The 24,399-nt window shown below is 32.2% G+C and overlaps 3 protein-coding genes and 1 long non-coding RNA gene across 6 annotated transcripts; 1 reads left to right on the forward strand and 3 right to left on the reverse strand.

Annotated features, from left to right (window-relative positions):
• Positions 1 to 1,654: 1,654 nt before the first annotated feature.
• LOC106444472 (chaperone protein dnaJ 16-like) lies at positions 1,655 to 3,008 on the forward strand. The gene is made up of 3 exons (XM_013885939.3): positions 1,655 to 2,061; positions 2,358 to 2,481; positions 2,689 to 3,008. Exons 1-3 carry the CDS (start codon positions 1,925 to 1,927, stop codon positions 2,701 to 2,703), a joined length of 276 nt encoding a protein of 91 aa, XP_013741393.1. The 5' UTR covers positions 1,655 to 1,924; the 3' UTR covers positions 2,704 to 3,008.
• Positions 3,009 to 3,856: 848 nt separating this feature from the next.
• LOC106426725 (probable pectinesterase/pectinesterase inhibitor 51) lies at positions 3,857 to 5,773 on the reverse strand. The gene is made up of 2 exons (XM_048769406.1): positions 4,820 to 5,773; positions 3,857 to 4,698 (listed from the first exon to the last, which is right to left on the reverse strand). Exons 1-2 carry the CDS (start codon positions 5,748 to 5,750, stop codon positions 4,016 to 4,018), a joined length of 1,614 nt encoding a protein of 537 aa, XP_048625363.1. The 5' UTR covers positions 5,751 to 5,773; the 3' UTR covers positions 3,857 to 4,015.
• Positions 5,774 to 10,493: 4,720 nt separating this feature from the next.
• LOC106444470 (probable pectinesterase/pectinesterase inhibitor 51) lies at positions 10,494 to 12,671 on the reverse strand. Its single transcript, XM_013885936.3, has 2 exons — positions 11,597 to 12,671; positions 10,494 to 11,349 (listed from the first exon to the last, which is right to left on the reverse strand). The coding sequence occupies exons 1-2, from the start codon at positions 12,528 to 12,530 to the stop codon at positions 10,667 to 10,669; spliced, it is 1,617 nt and encodes a 538-aa protein (XP_013741390.1). The 5' UTR covers positions 12,531 to 12,671; the 3' UTR covers positions 10,494 to 10,666.
• Positions 12,672 to 19,279: 6,608 nt separating this feature from the next.
• Positions 19,280 to 22,598, reverse strand: LOC106351627. 3 transcript variants are annotated; one of them, XR_007329112.1, is made up of 9 exons: positions 22,142 to 22,598; positions 21,950 to 22,070; positions 21,641 to 21,815; positions 21,504 to 21,564; positions 21,326 to 21,387; positions 20,541 to 20,760; positions 20,227 to 20,438; positions 19,984 to 20,139; positions 19,280 to 19,911 (listed from the first exon to the last, which is right to left on the reverse strand). It is a non-coding gene; the product is annotated as an uncharacterized LOC106351627 (long non-coding RNA). The 3 variants fall into 3 exon arrangements; XR_007329110.1 differs by having other exon boundaries at positions 19,280 to 19,621; positions 22,142 to 22,593; XR_007329111.1 differs by having other exon boundaries at positions 19,280 to 19,621; positions 20,541 to 20,698; positions 22,142 to 22,592.
• Positions 22,599 to 24,399: the final 1,801 nt, after the last annotated feature.

Consider the following 24,399-nt stretch of genomic DNA (forward strand, 5'->3'; position numbering starts at 1 on the left):
TGATGATGGTTGCAGGTTTGGTAAGAAGAAGCAGAACTGTAAATGCGTGAGGTACAGCGTGAATGGAGAGTGTCGGGTTCTTCTAGTGGCTACACGCGATATATCGAAAAGGGGAGAGGCTCTATTATGACTACAATGGTTATGAGCATGAGTATCCTGATAGAATATGCAAGAATATAGGAGGCATATTCTATCATATCCTACTCACCATTTCTTCTGATCTTCTCCACTTCAAAGAGTTTGACAAGACTCTCTGGATCAATTGGTCTTTATTTAGAATACGTAGATTTGAACTGCACAGCCTTTGAAGAGGTTATGCATTCTTGATTATGGAAGTTAGTTATAGACTAATTAGAACTTCTTTGGCAGTACTTCTATTCAATTTCAAAATGAAAATTTTAACTTATTTTTCTTTGGAGAACTTTGCAAAATAATATTTTATTTATTATATACTTCTTACTATGAATTTCCCATAATCTTTGTTTGCACAATGTAAAGCTAAAGAAAATTAAATCTCTGAGACTTGTAGATGAAAGCTTATAATATCAACACATTAACTACCTATTAAATTAATTGGTTTGTCTAAACCAACAAAATTAGTCAAAAATTGGTTTGTCTAAACCAACAAAGTCACTAAAAAGGTATGGGTATACTTACAGGCCCAAATATCAGCCCAATACTAAGTTGGGTCAACAACAAGTGCCGTTGGCACTCATAAGCAAAATCTCATATCAAGAAGCATTTTCCTACTTTCCATTTTCTGCTATAATGGGTGCACCTAAAATGCATTTTTCTACAATAAAAATTTTCTAAATACTCAATTCCTTCTCATTCCGTAAATTGTTTACCAGTTGCAATGAAAAAGAAAATGAGTATTCCATCTCATTATATATTATTTTTTTTCCATTCTAAAAAAATATTAACATTCTTTTAAAAAATCATTCCACGTAAAAATAGTTTTGGAACAACTGAAATACTAATTTCATTCAATTGGATTTCACTAATTATCTTTCATTTAATTTCACTTATTCTTTTTATAAACATCCAGTTACCACCAATATGTTTGACAGAGGCAAACAATAGAGGTTGACCAAAAAAGAGGTAAACAATATAGTCCATGTTCGAAAACGCGGCCGCCTAGCCGCGTAGACGGTCCGCCTAGGCGCTGATATGCCCAAAAATCGGTGTAGTTAGGCGTTGACCTGTGTTGACCCGCGTTGGATCGTCTAATTCTCGCGTTGACCGCCTAATTTCCGCGTTAACCGCCTAAATTTTTTTTTTTAGTTCGTGTATAGTTGAAACACCGTTGATTGTTTTTTACTCATTATTAACAGATTTTGTGTAATTATTCATTACTAAATAATTACAATTAGCTATAAAACCCAAAACAAACACATACATATTACATTTAGAGATTTTTTCGTATCAAACACACCATAATCTAAATGTTCGACGAATAAAAAAGAAACTGTTTAAAATTATATATAAAAAAAATATAATTATGTCTAAGAACTTATGTCATTATGTTTAAAATTAGCTAAATATATTAGACCGCCTCTATCGGGACTTCTTAAGTGGAGTTCCAAACAAAGGAAAGAAAAAAAAATAAATGAAAAAGAAAAAGAAAGCACAGAACCGCTGTTTAAATTGGGATTTTTAGGATTGGTATGAACCCTTACGTGTCACATTCTTATTTGACCATCCATTTATCTCTCTCCTTCGTCGTCGGGGTTTTCATCTGAAATCCCATTTTCTCTCTTCCTCCTCCAAGCTCGATCTCTCCATCTTCTATGTCGATTGATGTCGATTTCCCTCTCTGTCGTTTCTCTATCGATTCAGATGTCCATATCTCTGTTGATTCTGATGTCCATTGAGAAGATATATTATCTCCTCCTCTGAGATTCTTTCGTTTTAAAGTGAAAAGATGACAGCTAATAGATCCAAGTCGGAAAAGAAGGATGCGGAGAAGCAGCTCCGGCGGTACCCTTACGAGGTTCTAGGAGTCTTGAAGAACTCTACGGATCAGGAGATTAAGAGCACTTATCGGAAACTATCTCTCAAGTAAGCTTCTTTTAATTGGTTCTCTCTGTCACTCTTCGGTTTGAAGTTTTGAAATTTAGGGTTAGGCAACAAAGAAGAAGACCCTTGAATTCAATCTGTTTAGCCTAAAAGATGAGTCTTTATTTGAATTCATCCGTAAGTCTCGGCTACTTGTTAATGGCTACTTGTTCATCTGTGAATTGCTACTTGGTTTGGATTAGGCTAATTCTCTCTTTGGAGGTTACGTTTCTCTACACAAACATTTAGTACTCGTCCTGCTCAAGCCTTGTTCCCAAAATCAATGTTTGGTGTTTCAGGTACCATCCTGATAAGACTGCAAATGACCCGGTTGCGGCCGACATGTTTAAGGAGGTCACCTTTTCCTACAACATCTTGTCTGACCCGGAGAAACGCTGCCAGTATGATACTGCTGGTTTTGAGGTGAGGTTTTGTTGTTGTCTTATGTATTATCATATCATAGATATGATGCCATTAGTAGAGCTTAAGATAAGATAGGATCCTTGTCTCTATAAATAATGTTGTTCTCTGGGGACGTTCTTCATGTCTGAAAATGCTTACTTTCAGCAACTAATGTTTTGCCAACGTGAAATTTGAGACTTTGCTAATTGCAAATCCCTTCTCTTTCAGAGGCCGTTGAAGTAGAAGGCCAAGAGCTGGAGCAGTGGAGCTGGATCTCTCAAGTTTAGGAGCTGTTTTGCCAACGTAATACCTCTCCTCTCTTGCTAAGTCTTTGAACTTTATAAGATCATATTCATAGCATCTGGAACATGAGTAATGTCAAATCAGTGCCTGCGTTTGTTTAGCATCTCGATCACAAGAGCACATGAGTTTGTTTCTATTTTATCAGTGTCTGCATTTGTTTAGATACATTGTCAATTTGATCGTTTCTTATGTGTGAGTTTGTGTTACCTTTCATTGGTTTACATAAACATGTTATGAAATCCAAACATTCAACTTCTAAAAAAAAAAAAAAAAATTTTAAAAACCTCAAAGAGGTTCTCCCATTAGATCATAAAAAAATTAATTACACTAACAAAGGTTCTAAACTTCTCAAATCATAAAATTAACTATTAAATTATTCATTAGAATCCATAATGAGTTCTAACCATTGGACTTGCTCTTGTAAATATATTAAATTGTATTTAAAACCAGGTCCCGCGTAATTTCCGAGTACTTCCCGATTTTTCGGTAACTTGCTAGGCCCGGGATTGCCGCCCGATTAGCGTCTAGCCTAGTTTCGAGCAGGGAATATAGTTAGCTTTTTTTATTGGTTATGTACGTGATCAACTGGTCTCGGGAGGCTTGTTATGTCCAACAGTAAAAGTTTCTCTCTTCCTAGCTTCTACAAGATTGGGTTAGAGTTTGTGACCGCTCATCTCTTAATGTGTGGCCATATGACCGACCAAAACACTAGAATTTAGTGCCTAATGCATGGACACCTACCCAGTTGCATGCCTTTAGGTGAACCACTTAGAAAGAACCCAAATTGGTTTTACGATTCAAACCTACTCTTCCTTGAAATTAATAACGGTTTTTTACCTGCTCTTTACCGGTTTCTGCAACCGATCCATCCCCCTCCTGACTTTTAAGGCCCACTCTCAAAGACATTCAAATGATGATGATGTTGTCTCCTTCGTTGAAAACTTACAACAACAAACTCTTCTCTAACGTCAAGCAAAAACCATCATACAGTTCCCCGATCGTCACTAGAAATTCTCCTCCATACTTATTTATAATTTCAACCCAGCATGCTAAACTTTGATAGCTAGATTCAATGATAACTAAGCAAAAAAGCTGCTTTCTTCTATAGTTTGTAATTTTATTATTTTACCTTAATTAGTCATAAAGATCTGAAACTTCAATTGATACAAAGTAATACGAATGCAAGTTTGGATATCTTTGTTTTAAAAACTTTATCAACTAACAAACAACCCTTTTTTAGTCTTGACTTGATTCAACCAGACATCTTCCACTCATCCCCTTGAATAAAGTTAGCCACCGAGTACATATCGACATGCTCGTCCGGAATCACACTGCTCCATGAAACCCTTTCTGACCTATCAGATCCCGGACCCGTGTTCTCAGATTCACCGTAATAAAGCGTCTTGAGCGACAAATCCCCGCTCCAAGGTAACCACCCATCGGAATTAATCAAAGCCTCTAAATTACACCCAATAAACACAGTCCTCGAGTAATCTTTCCACGGCCTTCCCAAGTAGCTCTTATGCACCTTAGGGTTGGCCTTATAAAGCTTCATGTACTCATCCGTTCCGGTTATCGAACAGTTCAAGAACACGAACCCCGTGGACTGCGCCGGGTCAACTCTTCCTTGGGCAGTGACGGCGTTATTCTCACCTTTCTCGGGTTTAAGTTGACGCGGCGCGATTAGGATCTCGCAGTCTTGGAAGATAGACGCTGCGTTTCCGAAAATGAAGTCAACGTTTCCTTGGATACGGCATTTTTTGTAGAACTGACGAAGGCCATGGACATAGAGTGTGTCTTGGTTCCCAAGGAACTCACAGTTCTCGAGCAGAGAAAAATCGCTGTCTGATCTAAACGCAACCGCTTGGTGAGTGTCTGGTCCCGCCGTGTTCTGAAACGTTATATCACGTGCCATGAATCCATCTCCTACCACTCCTATCAAACCAAACATGTAACAGTATGTTATAAGTTTTTTAAACTATCATTTTTTTTGTTGTTTTTAACATCAAGAAGATGTTTACTCATAATCCATTGGCTTATAATAAGAAAAACTTACCAACAGTTGCAGTGTTGTATGTGGTGATACCAGGCATACCGGCGTTTAAAGATCCTGTAATGACCGTTTTGCCCATACCGTCTCCGATGAAGACAACGTTCTTCTTCTCAAACGGAACCGTAACTGTCTCCTCATACACTCCTTCGTTAATCTTTATAACAAACTTACGCGCTCCGTTGTTATCAGGCGCGGCGTTTACGGCATCCTGCACCGTCTTGTAACGGCATTTTCCGTTTTTACACACCGTAACGTCTTCTTTTAAACCGGAAGGGAAGCCCAAACTCGGCCCAGCACCCACCTTAGGCCCACCAGTCTTATCCCAGAACCCGTCTCGTTCCGTTGCCGGAGGAGTCCACGAGGCGACGTTGTCACCGAAGTTATCGTACGATACCATCATGCTAAGAGCGTTACTGGTGACGTTGATGAGCCCGTTGAGAAACGACATCGTTTCAGCGACTTGGTTCGTGTCGTTGACGTATTTGAGCGCGGACCATGAGTCGTACTGGTAGACGAGAGCAGCGCTCATCCAAGCGCGAGCGTCTTTAATTTTGCCACGTGTCAGAGCTTGATCCGTCGAGTTGGTGCGGCGCTCGGAGTAAGTGAGTAGCTGGAGGCACGTCTTCGCGGCGTTGGTGCGGTTTAGATTGCCTGCGGAGGCGTCCAGGATAGACTTCACTTTCGACTGAGCGGTTTTGAGGTTTTCTAAAGAGACGGAGATCGCTGAGTGGATGATCTGTGATGGGTTAGGACTCGAAGGGACTAGACCCGGTTTGGATAGAGAAGAGACGCAGAGGTCTGGGTAGCGAGTGGCGTTGCATGCGAGACGGATCTGTGCGGAGGGAGTGAGCGGGGGAGTTTGGTGTTGACGGGAGGAGGAAGATGGAGAGGCGAAGAGGAAGAGGGAGAAGAGAAGGGTGAGAATGGGTGACATGATGGCGATGATGGAGTAGTTTCGAATAAGCCATTAGAGAACCCCGTGTGTATATATGTGTTTATGGGAATGATCAAAAAAATATATATTGTTTTCTTAAATTGGAAAAACATATCAGAAAATTAAATATTGATTACAGTTACAGATTAGAATGAATTATATCGTTTTCTGAAATTGGAAAAGAATGTCAGAAAATAAATATTGATTATAGTCACACATACCATTTTTGATTAGTCACACATACCATTAGAGTTATGGAGATGATAGAGATTGGAATTTTGTGGGTTGACCTTCTTTTAAAGTACGGTTTAATTAGGAAGGAAAGGTGATGAGGTTATCCGGGTTGGTATTTGGTTATCATCTGTTTAATGTTGATGTCTACTGTTGAGCTCTATTGAACTGATTTTGGGGTTGTTATGTATTGTTGTTTTTCTTCGTTCATTTTTCTACATTTCTCTAACTTTGAAATTGTAGACTAGTTTTGGACAATTTTAACATGAATAGTAGCATCCCCTAAACATTATTTGAGAACTTATTTGCCACATATCTTTTTTACAATTACTTTCACAAAAAATGTGATATGTCTACTAAAATTAATGACATTATTATAACTAAACATGACATGAAAAATTACATCTAATGTCAATTTATATTTTCGCTAAACTTTTTATAATATGGTAATAATTCATATATTATATTTAATGTTGATTTATATTTTTAGTAAACTTTTAAAATATGATAATAACTCATACATTATCATTAATATATATATATATATATATATATATATATTCAAATATGACATTACAAATTTAAAATATTATTTAATTCTATTTTTATACTTATACAATATTTATCAATAAAAAATTTCAAAAATTTCTACATTTTTTTTTAAATTATAAAATTTTAATTGTAATATTATTAGTTTATTTTATATATCAACAAATTTTATAAATACTGTTTAGTTTAATTTTTGATAATTATACAATTTATATATCAAATTTTTTTATTAGTGTTATACAAGTTGACTTAATATCTTTAACCAAAATAAATAGATTAAAGACTAATTGGTCATTTTATTAACAGATAGAACGAGCTTAGGCAATCGAATCCAGCACACCTCAACTACCACACTCCACAACGAGTGCCGTTGGAACCATAAGCAAAATCATATCAAGATGCAGTTTCCCTACCATCCTTGTTTTTTTGCTATACATAATATGTTGGACATGATCAACCGGTCTCGAGAGGCTATTTATGCCCAACAGTAAAAGTTTTTGTCGTCCTCTTTCTTGTACAAGATTAGGTTAGAGTTCGTGATCAATCATCTCTTATATGCATGGCCCTATGATTCACCAAACATTAGAATTATGTGCCTAATGCATGGACACCTACCCGAAATGCATGTCTTTAGGTGAACCACTTAAAAAGAACCCTAACAGACTAAATCTAAACTGGTTTACCACTGTAACCTACTCTTCTTTGAAATTAAACGGTCAACTCTCAAAAACATTCAAATGATGATGTCTACTTCCTTGAAAACTTACAACAACAAACTCTTCTTTAATGTCAAGCAAAAATCCATCATACGCTTCCCCGGTCGTCACTAGAAATTATCCTCCATACTCTCATTTAATTACAATCCACATGCTAAACGTTGATAGCTAGATTTAGTGATAACTACGCAAAAGCTGCTTCCTTCTATAGTTTGTAACTTTATTATTTTACCGCAATAAGAGCAACCCCAACGGTAAATCTCTTACTTTTGGGTTTTCTTTTTTTTTTAACGTCGAAAGGCTCAAGGCCAAAGCAATAATGTCTGGAAACAAAACCAAAACAACAAACATACGAGCAACCAACAATAACTCGATCTTAAAGGAAATTAAAGACCTACTAATCAATGACCGGAATCTCTAAGCGAAATTTTATCTATATTTTAATGTTAATGAATTATTGAATTTATGTTTTAGTGGTTTTGGGGAATTCAGCCATTTAAAAGCAAACATGTGGCATGTAGGTTTTATGTTAGTATCTAAAGTTTAGTGTTAAAAAAACTATTGTGCCTCTCTCTTATTTTTTTTTTAATTTGTAGTAGTTGATCTCCCGCACCTTGTGCGGATTAATATATCAATACATCTAACAATTTTTATTTCTAATTTTTTTAAATAAAATAATAATAATTAAATTAGATACAAATCTATACTATTATTTATGAAGTGATTTAGCTTATTTGTCATGATTTCCATGATTTTAGGTAATTTTGCTTATTTGTCATGTTTTAATTAGGTTTAACCTGAGTCATTAATTTATTAATAGTTTTTAGTTGAGTGCATAATTTATTAATTTAAATAATATAACTTAAAATATGTAATTAGATATATAATTATTTTAATTTTGCTTATTTATCATGTTTTCCATGATTTTAGTCAATTTTACTTATTTGCATGTTTTTATTAGGTTTTAGCTTAATCATTGATTTATTAATAATATTTTAGCTGAATCACTAATTTATTAATTTAAAAAATATCTGTAATGAATTTTATATACAATTAAATGGAATTTTGATTTTATAATATTTAAATCTATATGTTATATTAAAATTCTTATTTTCTTATTAGTCATATTTTATTAGGTTTTAAGCTTTTATATAGGTCACTAATTTATTATTAGTTTCTAACTGAGTATTTATTAATTTTCACAAAACCCGTAATGAATTTTATATATAATAAAACACGCATTTTATTTTAATAATATTAAATTGATATGTTATATTAAATAACTAATTATAAACTAATATAATAAAATTGTGAAAATATATTTAAAAATTAAGAGAATTCTTATATCTATTGTGTTGCTATTTGAAAGTAATATTTTTTATTATAAAGTTAAAAAACTAAGATATAAAACAATTTATAATTAAATATTAGTCAAACAAAAATATTTTTATAAAGATATTTTCTAAACTATTTCTAATATATGAGTGTTTTAAAACTTTTAACACAATAATAAGTACATAGTTTGATGAACGTTTTTTTGACATATATAAATAATTTGATGTTTGATTTAACTATTTAAAATCATAAATAATAACTTAACTTGTGACTGAGTTCAAAATAAATTTTCTTGCTTTTACTTTAAACCAGTTTAAGTTTAATCCGTGAAACACCATAGGTTCAGTTGGTGACCACTGGGATAATGAAAAAATGAACAAAATAAAAAATAAAATTTCATTTGAGGAATTGAAAAAAAAATATGATTTTTTTGTTCAATTTGTTCCTTATCAAATTGCATAGGGAATTTTTTTCTTATAAATTCATTCCTCCATGGGGAATTTAGAGAAAAAAGTGGGATCCACCTTTCAATAATTTGACTAAAATTTCAACATAACTGATATAAATTTTGAGGAACAAAGAATTGACTATAATTTTTTTCGTTCAACATGTTCACCGATTAGAGTATTATAATGCTGATTTTTGGATTAATAAGACATAAAATAATAAACATTCGTAAGACGATTATGCCCGCATGTGGAGGCAAAACACATAGTTTTAAATTATTATAAATTATAAAATTTAAATATTCATATTGGTAATCAATTTATTAAATTGTATTATTTTGTTTCATATTTTTATTTATGTGATGCAGATTTTGGATCAAAATCTTTTTTATAGTAATAACTAAATTAGGAAATTTTGTATGTGAAATTAACACATATTGTATTTGGACTGAAAAGAAATCACGTGGTACTATAATGATTATAAAAAATCACAAATATAAAACGTTAACAAATAACAATAGTTTAGGAGTGTTCAATCTGGTAAAACCAAACTATTCAAAACCGAACCAAATCGAAATAGAGAAAATTGTCTGGATTTGGAAGTACCGATGATGTTATGTTTAGAAAACATCAATATATGAATATGGTTCAATATATTAAGGGATCAAACCGAATAAACAAAAGAAACCGATTAATTTGGATATATTAGTATACTTATATATAAATTTTATAATAATATGTATTTGATCAATATTTTCAGTAAAAATAAGAAAAATTGGCTATAATATTAGTCATTAAAATTATAAAATGAAAAGAAAGTAATGATGATATTATCAGTAGATATTGTTAATATCTATTTATTAATCATGATAATTATATATTAAAATATATTTTTTAAAAAATATTAGTATATATATTGGTAAAATATGTTAATGTTATTAATTATTTTAAATATCATGATAAATATATAGATATCAAAATAAATAAATTAAATAATAGTATTAATTAAACTAATGATTTATCATATAACTATGGAAAAGATGAAAAATAAGCAAATTAACTAAATAAACTGATTAATTTAGATATATTAGTATACTTATATATAAATTTTATAATAATTTGTATTTGATCAATGTTTTCAGTAAAAATCAGGAAAATTAGCTATTAGCTAAAATATTAGTCATTAAAATTATAAATGAGAAAAAAGTAATGATGGTATTATCGATATATATTATTAATATCTATTTATTAATTAAATATCCTAAATATCATGTTTATTATATATTAAAATATATTTTTAAAAAATATTAATATATATATCGGTAAAATAGGTATCATGATTTTAAATATCATGATAAATATATAGATATAAAAAAAACTAATGATTTATTCTAAAATCATGAAAAATATGACAAGTAAGCAAATTAACTAAAATTATGGAGAAGATGACAAATAAACCAAATCACTTCATAAATAATAATATAGATTTTCTTTTAATGCTTAGAGATCCAATAAACATCTCCTGTTGGAGATGCTCTAAGTCATAAAGATCTGAAACTTCAATTGATACAACTAAAACGAATGCAAAAGTTTGGATATCTTTGTTTTAAAAACTTTATCAACTAACGAACAACCCTTTTTAGTCTTGACTTGATTCAACCAGACCTTGAATAAAGTTAGCCACCGAGTACTTATCAACATGCTCGTCTGGAATCTCACTGCTCCATGAAACCCTTTTTGACCTATCAGATCCCGGACCCGTGTTCTTAGATTCACCGTAATAAAGTGTCTTAAGCGACAAATCCCCGCTCCAAGGTAACCACCCATCAGGATTAATCAAAGCCCCTAAATTGCAGCCTATAAACACAGTCCTAGAGTAATCTTTCCATGGCCTTCCCAAGTAGCTCTTATGCACCTTAGGGTTAGCTTTATACAGCTTCATATACTCATCCGTTCCGGTTATCGAACAGTTCAAAAACACGAACCCCGTGGACTGCGCCGGGTCGATTCTTCCTTGGGCAGTGACGGCATTATTCTCACCCTTCTCGGGTTGAAGCTGACGCGGTGCGATTAGAATCTCGCAGTCTTGGAAGACAGACGCTGCGTTTCCGAAAATGAAGTCAACGTTTCCTTGGATACGACATTTTTTGTAGAACTGACGAAGGCCATGGACATAGAGTGTGTCTTGGTTCCCGAGGAAATCACAGTTCTCGAGCAGAGAAAAGTCGCTGTCGGATCTAAACGCAACCGCTTGGTGTGTGTCTGGTCCCGCCGTGTTTTGGAACGTTATGTCACGTGCCATGAATCCATCTCCTAACACTCCTATCAAACCAAACACGTAACACTGTTAATAAAAATATCAAAAGTGAATATTTTTTAAAAAATTTATTTAGTATACAAATACAGAAACGCATATATATTAGCAATAAATTCCGAATACTTATTGAACGTAAAATTCATTTGATACATATTCTTTCACGTGCCATGTGATAATATTTATCAATGTAGCTTATTTTATGTACAAGTATATTTCAACGTTTATTGTCAATACATATATTATGTTACTTACCGACAGTTGCGGTGTCGAACGTGGTGATCCCCAGCATACCGGCGTTCAAAGATCCTGTAATAACCGTTTTGCCTATACCGTCTCCGATGAAGACAACGTTCTTCTTGTCAAACGGAACCGTGACGGTCTCCTCATACACTCCTTCGTTAATCTTTATAACAAACTTACGCACTCCGTTGTTATCAGGCGCCGCGTTAACTGCATCCTGCACCGTCTGGTAACGGCATTTTCCGTTTTTGCACACCGTAACGTCTTCTTTTAAACCCGAAGGGAAGCCCAAAGTCGGCCCAGCACCCACCTTTGGCCCACCAGTCTTATCCCAGAACCCGTCTCTTTCCGTTGCCGGAGGAGTCCACGAGGAGACGTTGTCTCCGAAGTTATCGTACGATACCATCATGCTAAGAGCGTTACTGGTGACGTTGATGAATTCGTTGAGAGACGACATCGTTTCAACGACTTCCTTCGTGCCGTTGACGTATTTGAGAGGGGACCGTGAGACGAGAGCAGCGCTCATCCAAGCGCGAGCGTCTTTGATTTTTCCACGTGTCAGAGCTTGATACGTAGCTCGGGTGCGGTGCAGAGAGTAAGAGAGTTGCTGGAGGTACTTGTTCGCGGCGTTGGTGCGGTTCAGATTACCTACGGACGCGTCCAGGATAGACTTCACTTCAGATTGAGCGGTTTTGAGGTTTTCTAAAGAGACGGAGATCGCTGAGTGGATGATCTGTGATGGGTTAGGGTTCGAAGGGACTTGACCCGGTTTAGATAGAGAAGAGACGCAGACGTCAGGGTAGCGAGTGGCTTTGCATGCGAGACGTATCCGTGCGGCGGGAGGGGGCGAGGGACTGAGGGGAGAAGGAGTTTGGTGGTGACCTGAGGAGGTAGATGGAGAGGTGAAGAGCAAGAGAGAGAAGAGAAGGATGATAATGGATGACATGATGGCGATGATGACTAAGAGGTAGTTTCGAATAAGCCATTAGAGAACCGTGTGTTTATATACTTTTTTGGGTTCACCAACCACTAGGATTGTGTTATTTCATATTTGATATCTTTTAAAAAGGAAACAAAATATTGTCAAATTATATTATCTTTTTTAAACTAATAGGTAAAAAAAAAAAATAGTAGTAATTACAAAAAAAATATTTTTAACATCGTCAGCGAAACATTAAACCCTAAATCCTAATCCCTAAATCCTAATCCCTAAACCCTAAATCCTAAACCCTAAACCCTTGGGTAAACCCTAAACTCTAAGATAAATCTTAAACTCTAAATCAAAATCACTAAACACTAAAACACTCAAAGGTTTAGGGTTTAGAGTTTTAGGGTTTAGTGTTTTTATTTAGAGTTTACGATTTATCCAAGGGTTTAGGGTTTACCCAATAGTTTAGAGTTTACCCAAGGGTTTAGGGTTTACCCAAGGGTTTAGGGTTTAGGATTTAGGGTTTAGGGATTAGGATTTAGGGTTTAGTGTTTTGCTGACGACGTTAAAAATATTTTTTTTAATTTTTTGTTTCTGTAACTACTATTTTTTTTTCACTTTTTATTTTTAAAATATAATATAACTTGACAATATTTTGTTTCTTTTTTTAAAAGATATCGAATTTGAAATAATGAAATCCTATTGGTTGGTGAATCTAGAAGTTCATCCTAGAGGGTGAACCCAAGAATAACTCATGAAATCCTATTGGTTGATGACTAATTGGTTGATGACTAAGAGGTAGTTTCGAATAAGCCATTAGAGAACGGTGTGTTTATATATGTGAGAATATGTGTGTTTATGGGAATGAATCATATTGATCTCTGAAATTGGAAAGAAATATCAGAAAATTAAATATTGATTACAGCCGGACACACACCACTAGAGTCACGGTTTGACCTTTTTTAAATCGAGCATTAGAGTCACGGAGAGGATAGAGATTGGCATTTTGTGGGTTGACCACCTTCTTTTAAAGTAAACTGGATATATATATACTGACTTTATATTGAAAAAAACCATTTATTAAGCAAAACACACACACTCAGCACTCAGGCGGCCTCTGACGTAGATGAACAAACCATTTGGGCTATGATTTTTCTGAACTTTTTTTTAATAACCGTGTGATCCCACTAGACCAATACCACTTGGTTAATTTGTTTTCTGAATTTTTCTCTCGGACCACCCGACAAATTAGGGGTGGCCGTACGGGTACCCGTTCAGGTTCAGATCGAGTATTTCGGATTTTCGGGTATTTCGGTATAGAGGTATAGAACCCGTTCGGATATTTATGTACTTCGGGTCGGGTTCGAGTATTTTTAGTTCTGGTTCGGTTATTTCGGATCGGATTCGGATATTTAGATTTTGAAAAAAAAAATTAATTTTTTCATTTCTCAAATTTTTTGTATTTAAAAATATAACTTTCAGTTAACTATTTTTTTTATTTTTAATAGATTGAATAGTTAATAGATTTGAATATAACATTTTGAAACAAAAAAAGACATTAATTTGGTTATTGTTTCTAAATTTTGGATCTAACTTTTTGTTAATTCTTGAAAGTTATAAATTAGACATTAATAGATTGAGTAGCAAATCATTTTCTCGGTGATTCAATATATATCATATGAACTTAAAGTATGTGTAGCATCAATCCAAAAATTTTATATAAAACGAGAGATGTAAACTAGAAATATATGGTTAATTATAAATATGTTCGGTTATCTTCGGATATCCATTCGGGTTCGGATATTACCCGTTCGGGTTCGGATATCTAATCTCCTAATTCAATACCCGTTCGAATATTTTGCTACTTCAGTTCGGATTTTAGTTCGGGATTTTCGGATCGGGTTCAGGTGCGGTTTCGGATATTGGGTAAAGTGCCCACCCCTACCACAAATAAACAAATACCTGCTAAGGCACAAATTATAAAACACTTAATTGTGTTTAAAATAAGTTTTTTACTATGGATTCGACTGGTGACCATTCTGGAAAAAAAAGAAACGAATAAGAAATGAATGTAGAGGAATAAAATTGCAGAAATGAAAATGAATGGTTGTTTCATCCCATATTTGACAAGGAATAACCTTGTTCTTCATTTCTCTTAAAAAAAGGAATGGTAGGGAATAAGAAGGAAAAATTATTCCTTATGAATGGTGATTTTTTTTTAAGAATGTTAGGAAATGCATTATTCCTCGTCGTTCCTTGATCACCATTCATACCCGTGTATGTTTTTGATCTTAAAAACATAATTCCATATGTTTATTCATTTTTCTTTGTTTATATTTTTGTAATACTATTTCATATTGTATGAAGTATCCTGAGCCGTGCTAATAGCATTAGCAAAACGACATTAGCCTCAGGCCTCACATAATTTGGGGCCCAAAATCTGAAAAATTTATCTTTGTTTACTAGCTTAAAATTTTTTTGTTTCTTGTTTAGTCTCAACGAAACACCAACAAGAGATATACCTTTTTCTTATTTATTTATTCGAGTTTAAAAATTCTAGTTTTTTTTTTTGTTTTCTTCTCCAAATTCTTTACACTTCTTACATTTGCATTTTATAATTAGTTTGTCATATTTAGTGGTTAACATGTTATATTTTGATATATATGCAAAGCATATATTTGTTAAGTCTTTTTTCATATGAATATTGGTTTTCTGATCTTGTGAGAAAATTAAAAAGTAATTTCATAACTTGATATGAATATGATTTATAGTAAAAAAACTAAAAAAATAGAATCATCTAAACACGATCATTTTTATTTTATAAAAATATTTTATTATCATTTAAAAATTGTATTATAATTATTATCAGCATATATATTTAATAATACATTTATAACTAGCCTTAGCCCTAAGGCCCCAAAAATGGCTCGCACCGCACTGGAAATACCCATAGGCCATAGCAACATATATTGAAAAATAAAGCTTGCAATTGGTTTAATTTCGTCTATTTATTTATCTCCGCCCCAATGATAAATAACAATTAAGGCTGTTGTTAAAAAAAACAATTAAAGTGAAAAATCATTAAAGAGCTTTCCATATCACAACACTTTTGGACCAAACAAGAGAGTTCTTCACTTTCTATACAGTATCTGCCCATGCCTTCTAACCACTTTTCTAGACGCCAAGAAAATAACAGAAAGAAGTCAGTTTTATTGTTTTTACCATCTTTTATCAAATTTACTTATCAACTACAAGCTAAGCAAGCATTGGCTTGGGATCTTTTTCATATTAATTAATTTAGGCGCCAAATTTATTCAAAAATTCTATTTGTAGTTTGGTGGTATTTACATTTTCTTCTCACATCTTAACGTCATAGGTTCAAACTTTCCCCCAAGCTTTCTTTTTTATTGTTACTCAACATATTAATTATTGGACTAGATATTTTTGGCTTGGGGCCCATCAATCTTCAGGCACAATCTGTATTATAGAAACGAATGTGCTGCGATTATACAGTTTATAGACCGTTTAACGTAAAACTCAATATTTTCGTAGGGGTTAAAACATAGATTTTGAGATAAATTCAAAATATATAACAATATTGCTTTAATGCATAGTTGTCTCCTGTACTAATATATGATGATGATCAATGAGTTTTGGATCATTTGTTGTCTCTATTTCTCTAGAGAATAGCGATTTTACAATGGTTAATCCACTAATTTAGGGAGTATATAAAATTTTACTAATTTTTTTTTTTTAAAAATCTGAACGATGCTCATGTATCATGAAAGAGAGTTTATCATACATGAATACAAATGTAGAATGTGGTTAGAAATTTTAAAACAACACTAAGATTATAAGGTTCAGTATATAAAGCATTTACTGAAATTCAATATTTTTGTAGGGGTTATCACATAGATTTTGAGAAAATTTCAAAAAATATGACAATATTGTGTTAATGCATAGTTGCATCCTACACTAACGTATGATGATGTTGAAAGAGGTTTAGTGCCTTTGTTGTCTTTGTTTTTCAAGAAATTAGGGATTTTATAGTGGTTATTCCACCGAATTAAGGAGTATTATGAAGTTTTACTAAATTAATTGATAAAAAATTATAACGATTCTCATATACCATAAAAGAGTGTTTAACATACATTAATACAAATGTAGAATGTGGTTAGAAATTTTAAAACAACAATAAAAATTTTAGGCTTCAGTGTATATAGCGTTTAACGTAAAACTCAATATTTTCGTATGGGTTAAACACATAGATTTTGAGATAAATTCAAAAAATATAAAAATATTGCTTTAATGCATAGTTGCCTCCTGTACTAATATATAATGATGGTCAATGAGTTCTGGATCCTTTGTTGTCTCTATTTCTCTAGAGAATAGCGATTTTTCAACGGTTAGTCCACTAATTTAGAGAGTATATGAAATTTTACTAAGTTATTTTTTAAAAAAATTGAACGATGCTCATGTACCATGAAAGAGAGTTTAGCATACATGAATACAAATATAGAATGTGGTTAGAAATTTTAAAACAACACTAAGATTATAGGGTTCAGTATATAAAGCATTTACTGAAATTCAATATTTTTGTAGGGGTTAGCAAATAGATTTTGAGAAAATTTCAAAAAATATGACAATATTGTTTTAATGCATAGTTGCATCCTACACTAACGTATGATGATGTTGAAAGAAGTTTGGAGCCTTTGTTGTCTTTGTTTTTCAAGAAAATAGGGATTTTATAGTGGTTATTCCACCGAATTAAGGAGTATTATGAAGTTTTATTAAATTAATTGATTAAAAATTATAACAATTCTCATATACCATAAAAGAGTGGTTAACATACATTAATACAAATGTAGAATGTGGTTAGAAATTTTAAAAGAACACTAAAAAATTTAGGCTTCAGTTTATAGAGCGTTTAACGTAAAACTCAATATTTTCGTAGGGTTAACACATAGATTTTGAGAAAAATTTAAAAAATTTAAAAAATATAACAATATTGCTTTAATGCATATTTGCCTCCTATACTAATATATGATGATGGTCAAAGAGGTTTATTGCCTTTGTTGTCTCCATTTCTCTAGAGAATAGCGATTTTATAAATGTTAGTCCACTAATTTATGGAGTATATGAAATTTTAATAAATTATTTTTTTTAAAAAATTGAACGATGCTCATGTACCGTGAAAGATAGTTTATCATACATGAATACAAATGTAGAATGTGGTTAGAAAGTTTAAAACAACACTAAAGATTATAAGGTTCAGTATATAAAGCATTTACTGAAATTCAATATTTTTGTAGGGGTGCACATAGATTTTGAGAAAATTTCAAAAAATATGACAATATTGTTTTAATGCATAGTTGCATCCTACACTAACGTATGATGATGTTGAAAGAGGTTCGGAACCTTTGTTGTTTTTGTTTTTCAAGAAAATAGAGATTTTATAGTGGTTATTCCACCGAATTAAAAAATATTATAAAATTTTATTAAATTAATTGATTAAAAATTATATTGATTCTCATATACCATAAAAGAGTGGTTAACATACATTAATACAAATGTAGAATGTGGTTAGAAATTTTAAAACAACACTAAAAATTTTAGGCTTCAGTTTATAGAGCGTTTAACGTAAAACTCAATAATTTCGTAGGGGTTAGTTAACCCATAGATTTTGAGAAATATTTAAAAAATATAACAATATTGCTTTAATGCATATTTTCCTCCTATACTAATATATGATGATGGTCATAGAGGTTTAGAGCCTTTGTTGTCTTCATTTCTCTAGAGAATAGCGATTTTATAACGGTTAGTCCATTAATTTAGAGAGTATATGAAATTTTAATAAATTTTTTTTTTAAATAGAGTTTATCATACATGAATACAAATGTAGAATGTGGTTAGAATGTTTAAAAAAACATTAAAGATTATAGGGTTCAGTATATAAAGCATTTACTGAAACTAGATCGTTTTCCGCGCTTCGCGCGGATTATTGCTTTTAAAATTTTACAATTAGTTTTGTTATTTAATTATAGAATATTGCAGAATTTCCATATGTACATAAACTATGATTATTTTTGTGTTTTCTCTGTAGTTAATTTTAGAGAGTGTATATTTTTGATAGATATTAAGTGTATTTATTAATTTTCTTCAACATTTTTTAAGGAATTAATACAACTATTAAATGCAGTTTTTCATATGTTGCTTTATGTTCTTTTAGTTTCTCTTTAATTTTTACCACTATCTTCATTTTTATATTGAGTATAGGTTTTATTTAATAAACAAATTTAATTATTTGTGATTTTAAATATATTCAGAGTAATTTGTGGCAATAAATTTGCCGTTTTTGTTTGAAAATCTCTTTCTTATGTTAGTTTAAATATTGGCCTATTGAATGTTTAAGATGGGACTGGTGGAATCTTTTTGATGACTAATAAAAGAGGTCTCTAATTTTGGGAATTTGAGTTACTTTATAGAGTTTGAAATTTAAATCAATTAACGTAATTTAATTTTCAGGTTATGAAGTATATACAGTCATTGCAAATTGTTATGATTGAATTGATTTTAGATTTAATATTCAATGGGTTTCTTATATTCATTAATTTGTTTTTGTGTTCCTAATATTATCTCAAGAACACGGATTTCATATATTCGTTAATTTGTTTTTCTGTGTTCGTAATATTGTCTCAGAACACTGAAGAGATCAAAGTTAATGGCTGAAATCATATGGAGCTGCCAAGAGATAACATTATTGTTTCGAGAAAATTAGTGAAATGATTTATTTCAAAATCATGTAAAGTTTCGATTGAGTATGGTCTTCTAACCACAACAACCTATTGACATGAACTCATAGTCCCATTTCTCTGACTTCCTTTCTAGCTACTTGCCTACTACCAAAAACAAAATTATGTATTTAGTTATTTTTATAAGCTATTGTTTATTTTGGTGTAAACTAAATGTTGCAACAGAAAACATATTCTTCATTAAAAAGCATATTCTTCATAAACCTAAATCTTTCATCTTCCGACCACCAACTCGAGCATGTTTTTTGTTGGGTAGTGCCGGTAATAGAAACACTGTAGTACGTTTGTTTTTCTCTTCTGCAAAAAACTTAATATTAATATTAATTTTGACAAAAAAAACTTAATATGAAGCAAAATCTTCTATTCCACAAATCCAAGTATTCTTTTAGCATCTTTGGGTGGTACTCAAGAGCAGTCTCAAGATACTATATATGAGCTCTGGCATGGCCTCTTTTGTGATCTTCAGCCTCTCAAACTCGAATTCCAGCTTGGTGACAGGTTGAACAGAGGGATCTCTTTGAGAGCTCATATATAGTCTCTTTCTTAGCTACACCCTTGAAGTACTCCACAAGTGTCAGGACTAACCCCTAAACAATAATTTTAGTTGAATACAACCAAATAGATCATAAGGAATGTAGTAAAATAATTTTGTGAAGCACCTCTTCAAATGTAGGCCGTTCATTGAGCTCAAAAGACAACAACTTTTGTAGAATACGAAGATCGAGAGGATCGTCATGTGGAAGCTTATGTGAAAAACGAATAGACTTCTTCAACCTCATGCTCCTCAAGTATCTTCCAGCTTTCTCGTTCCTCACCTGTCACATTCAGTGAAAGCAGTTCAGCCAAGAAAAGTAACAATGCAGTTGTTGTAAGCATTGTGGAGAGAGGTAAGGGACACTGACCCTTCCAATAGTTTCACAAATGGAGTTCCCAACAGATCATTCATCATATCCAATTGATGGACTATATTTTTCCCGGGGAAAAGAGGATTCCCTGTTAAGAGCATCAAGAAAGATGTTAAGTTTCTTTGAGTTTTAGATCCGATGATAGACATTAGTATCTTCAGAAAGATCATCCAACCTTATCCTAAACAGTGAAATGTAGCTATCTTAACCTGAACTGACCAATATAGATGCTGGTTGTTAAGGATTATAAACAATGGGCAAAAAATACTTGAATAATTATCTTAATCAATCAAATACTTATAAGTTAATACCTAGGTGATCATATGAACTTCAAAATGAGAGAAACTGAGGAGAAAGAAAGCATTGTGGACGGCGGGAGACGACAAAGTTTGCGTGAAGGCAGAGCTAGGGGATGTGTTTTTCAGAGAAGAAATAGGTGACGGAGAAGCATTCCACTTTCACATTGTCACTGAAAAAGAAAGTTGATTTCTTCTGTGAAACATATACTTCAAAAACTTTAAGCAGGGAATCCTGAAAGAATATATATATGTATTACACACGAGTAATTTTTATACACAAATGATCAAGACCCATAAATCAGAAAGTTCATTAATGTAATTTAAGAAAAAGACAGACAGAATAATGGTAAAGCTAATTTGGAAGGATTTTTTCAATAAGCTTTATACTTTCACTACTAACAAAGCATACACACCTTATAACCATAAATAATAAGACAATTCTCTCAAATAGATTTTTTAAAGTTTTGTGTCACAAAAATAGACTTAAAAAAATAAAATGACCAAAATAATTTTTTTTTATTTTGAAAATTTTAATATTTTTTAAGTTTTTAAAATTTGAAATCATACCCCCAAAACCTCATCCGTTAACTCTAAACCCTAAATCATAAACTTTAAACCCTAAATTCTAAACCATAAACCCAAAAACACATCCTTTAATACAATATTTTGGTCATTTTGATCCTTAAAGGCTATATTTGTGACAAAAACTATAGAGAATTTCTCTAAATAATATACTCTTCCAAGAGTACTATAGGTGGGAGAAAAAAAAATTAAGCCAAAGTATTTTCAAACCTCACCTTCGAATCATTGAGAAACCCACAAAGTTTCTTGCAAAAATCAAATCCGGTATACACAGCTCCTGGTTTGGAAAAGATAACAAATTATAACCAACTGAATAAGCTAACTCCACTACTCTGCATGGCATCTAAGAAACTGCATAAACTATGTCAATGCTCAGACATACTCCTCTCGTACCTGTTGGAGTGACTACTTATTTCTTAGTGAACGGCAAATGAACAAAAACATGCTCCACGACCTGAAATAAAACCCGATAATAGTTAGATAGGAGATCCTGAAATCTGAGTGGCGTTAAAAGAAAAAACATGGAATACCAAGACGAATGAATCTCTCCAACACGATGAACCTGCCATGGATTGAAGCCTAGGGATTTGGTGTAAGGTTATCTCATTTATTTTCTTAAGAATGTCAATTGGCGCAATCACCTAGTCCACTAAACCCGAGACAGAAAGTGCTTGATATTTCTTCCTATTCGATCTTTACATATATCTGTCAAGTGAGAAACACCACACCCATGTCACACCTTAAAAAATTATAAATAAAAGATTATTAACAAAATGGTTCATTCTTCAATATTATTAGTGGCATACAATCGTAAGATTGGAAACGGAGAAAGAACATACCTCCAATGATCCTAGGCTTCACGGTGGCCATGTATAAAAACTTTCTTGAAAATCAGTCAGCAAAAGAAGCCAATTAAGATCTGTCCCTAATGGAATGATCTGATACCTCGGAGCACTCACTCTGCAACAACACCAAACAAACGAAAAGCTTCAAAAGAAGTGAAAGAAAACGAAACATGAGATTTAACTTACGTTGCCGGAGACGGTAAAAGAGTTGATAGCGAGAGTTGGAAATGATTGATCGGCGAGAACATGGATGGGGCCGCAGGGGAAACCAATCCGTTTCGACGCGACGATCGCCATCGCTCTGGCGCATTGCAACTTTGCAAGTCTCTCGAATTCTCTTTGTTCACCTTGGCAAAAGTCTTGAGTTGTGAGAGAAAGGGCAAAGGTCTATCGACATTTTGAAGGAAGAGGAAAGGTATTCTCAATAAATTAAGATTGCCATAAGGTAATGTGATTCATAAATTACGTTGACATAAAATAATGTGGTGATTCATATATTATGTGGCCAACCGCGCATATAAAAAACAGACAAAGCCCAAGTGGAAAATTTATCGGATGAAGCCCACATTGTCAGATGCTCGACTCTGGACGAAACTAACACAGGAGGCCTGTCTGACATGTCCGATTAACTGTTTTTTATTGGTTGATTATTTTGGGTGACGTGGCAGCCTATAATCTCAGCATATAGGGCTTTTAGTATTGTGATTCAATATTTCAAAAAATTTCAGAAAATTTCAAAAAATATGACAATATTGTTTTAATGCATAGTTGCATCCTACACTAACGTATAATGATGTTGAAAGAGATTTAGTGCCTTTGTTGTCTTTGTTTTTTCAAGAAATTAGGGATTTTATAGTGGTTATTCCACCGAATTAAGGAGTATTATGAAGTTTTACTAAATTAATTGAGAAAAAATTATAACGATTCTCATATACCATAAAAGAGTGTTTAACATACATTAATACAAATGTAGAATGTGGTTAGAAATTTTTAAAAAACAATAAAAATTTTAGGCTTCAGTGTATATAGCGTTTAACGTAAAACTCAATATTTTCGTATGGGTTAAACACATAGATTTTGAGATAAATTCAAAAAATATAACAATATTGCATTAATGCATAGTTGCCTCCTGTACTAATATATAATTATGGTCAATGAGTTTTGGATCCTTTGTTGTCTCTATTTCTCTAGAGAATATCGATTTTTCAATGGTTAGTCCACTAATTTAGAGAGTATATGAAATTTTACTAAGTTATTTTTTTAAAAAATTGAACGATGCTCATGTACCATGAAAGAGAGTTTAGCATGCATGAATACAAATGTATAACATGGTTATAAATTTTAAAACAACACTAAGATTATAGGGTTCAGTATATAAAACATTCACTGAAATTCAATATTTTTGTAGGGGTTAGCAAATAGATTTTGAGAAAATTTCAAAAAATATAAAAATATTGTTTTAATGCATAGTTGCATCCTACACTAACGTATGATGATGTTGAAAGAAGTTTGGAGCTTTTGTTGTCTTTGTTTTTCAAGAAAATAGGGATTTTATAGTGGTTATTCCACCGAATTAAAGAATCTTACGAAGTTTTATTAAATTAATTGATTAAAAATTATAACAATTCTCATATACCATAAAAGAGTGGTTAACATACATTAATACAAATGTAGAATGTGGTTATAAATTTTAAAACAACACTAAAAATTTTAGGCTTCAGTTTATAGAGCGTTTAACGTAAAACTCAATATTTTCGTAGGGGTTAACACATAGATTTTGAGAATTTTTTTAAAAATATAACAATATTGCTTTAATGCATATTTTCCTCCTATACTAATATATGATGATGGTCAAAGAGGTTTATTGCCTTTGTTGTCTCCATTTCTCTAGAGAATAGCGATTTTATAACGGTTAGTCCACTAATTTAGGGAGTATATGAAATTTTAATAAATTATTTTTTAAAAAAAATTGAATGATGCTCATGTACCGTGAAAGAGTGTTTATCATACATGAATACAAATGTAGAATGTGGTTAGAATGTTTAAAACAACACCAAAGATTATAGAGTTCAGTATATAAAGCATTTACTGAAATTCAATATTTCAAAAAATTTGAGAAAATTTCAAAAAAATTGACAATATTGTTCTAATGCATAGTTGCATCTTACACTAACGTATGATGATGTTGAAAGAGGTTTAGTGCCTTTGTTGTCTTTGTTTTTCAAGAAATTAGGTTTTTTATAGTGGTTATTCCACCGAATTAAGGAGTATTATGAAGTTTTACTAAATTAATTGACAAAAAATTACAATGATTCTCATATAACATAAAAGAGTGTTTAGCATACATTAATACAAATGTAGAATGTGGTTAGAAATTTTAAAACAACAATAAAAATTTTAGGCTTCAGTGTATATAGCGTTTAACGTAAAACTAAATATTTTCG

The sequence above is a fragment of the Brassica napus genome, chromosome C9 (genome assembly GCF_020379485.1).
Source record: "Brassica napus cultivar Da-Ae chromosome C9, Da-Ae, whole genome shotgun sequence".
Lineage (NCBI taxonomy): Eukaryota > Viridiplantae > Streptophyta > Magnoliopsida > Brassicales > Brassicaceae > Brassica > Brassica napus.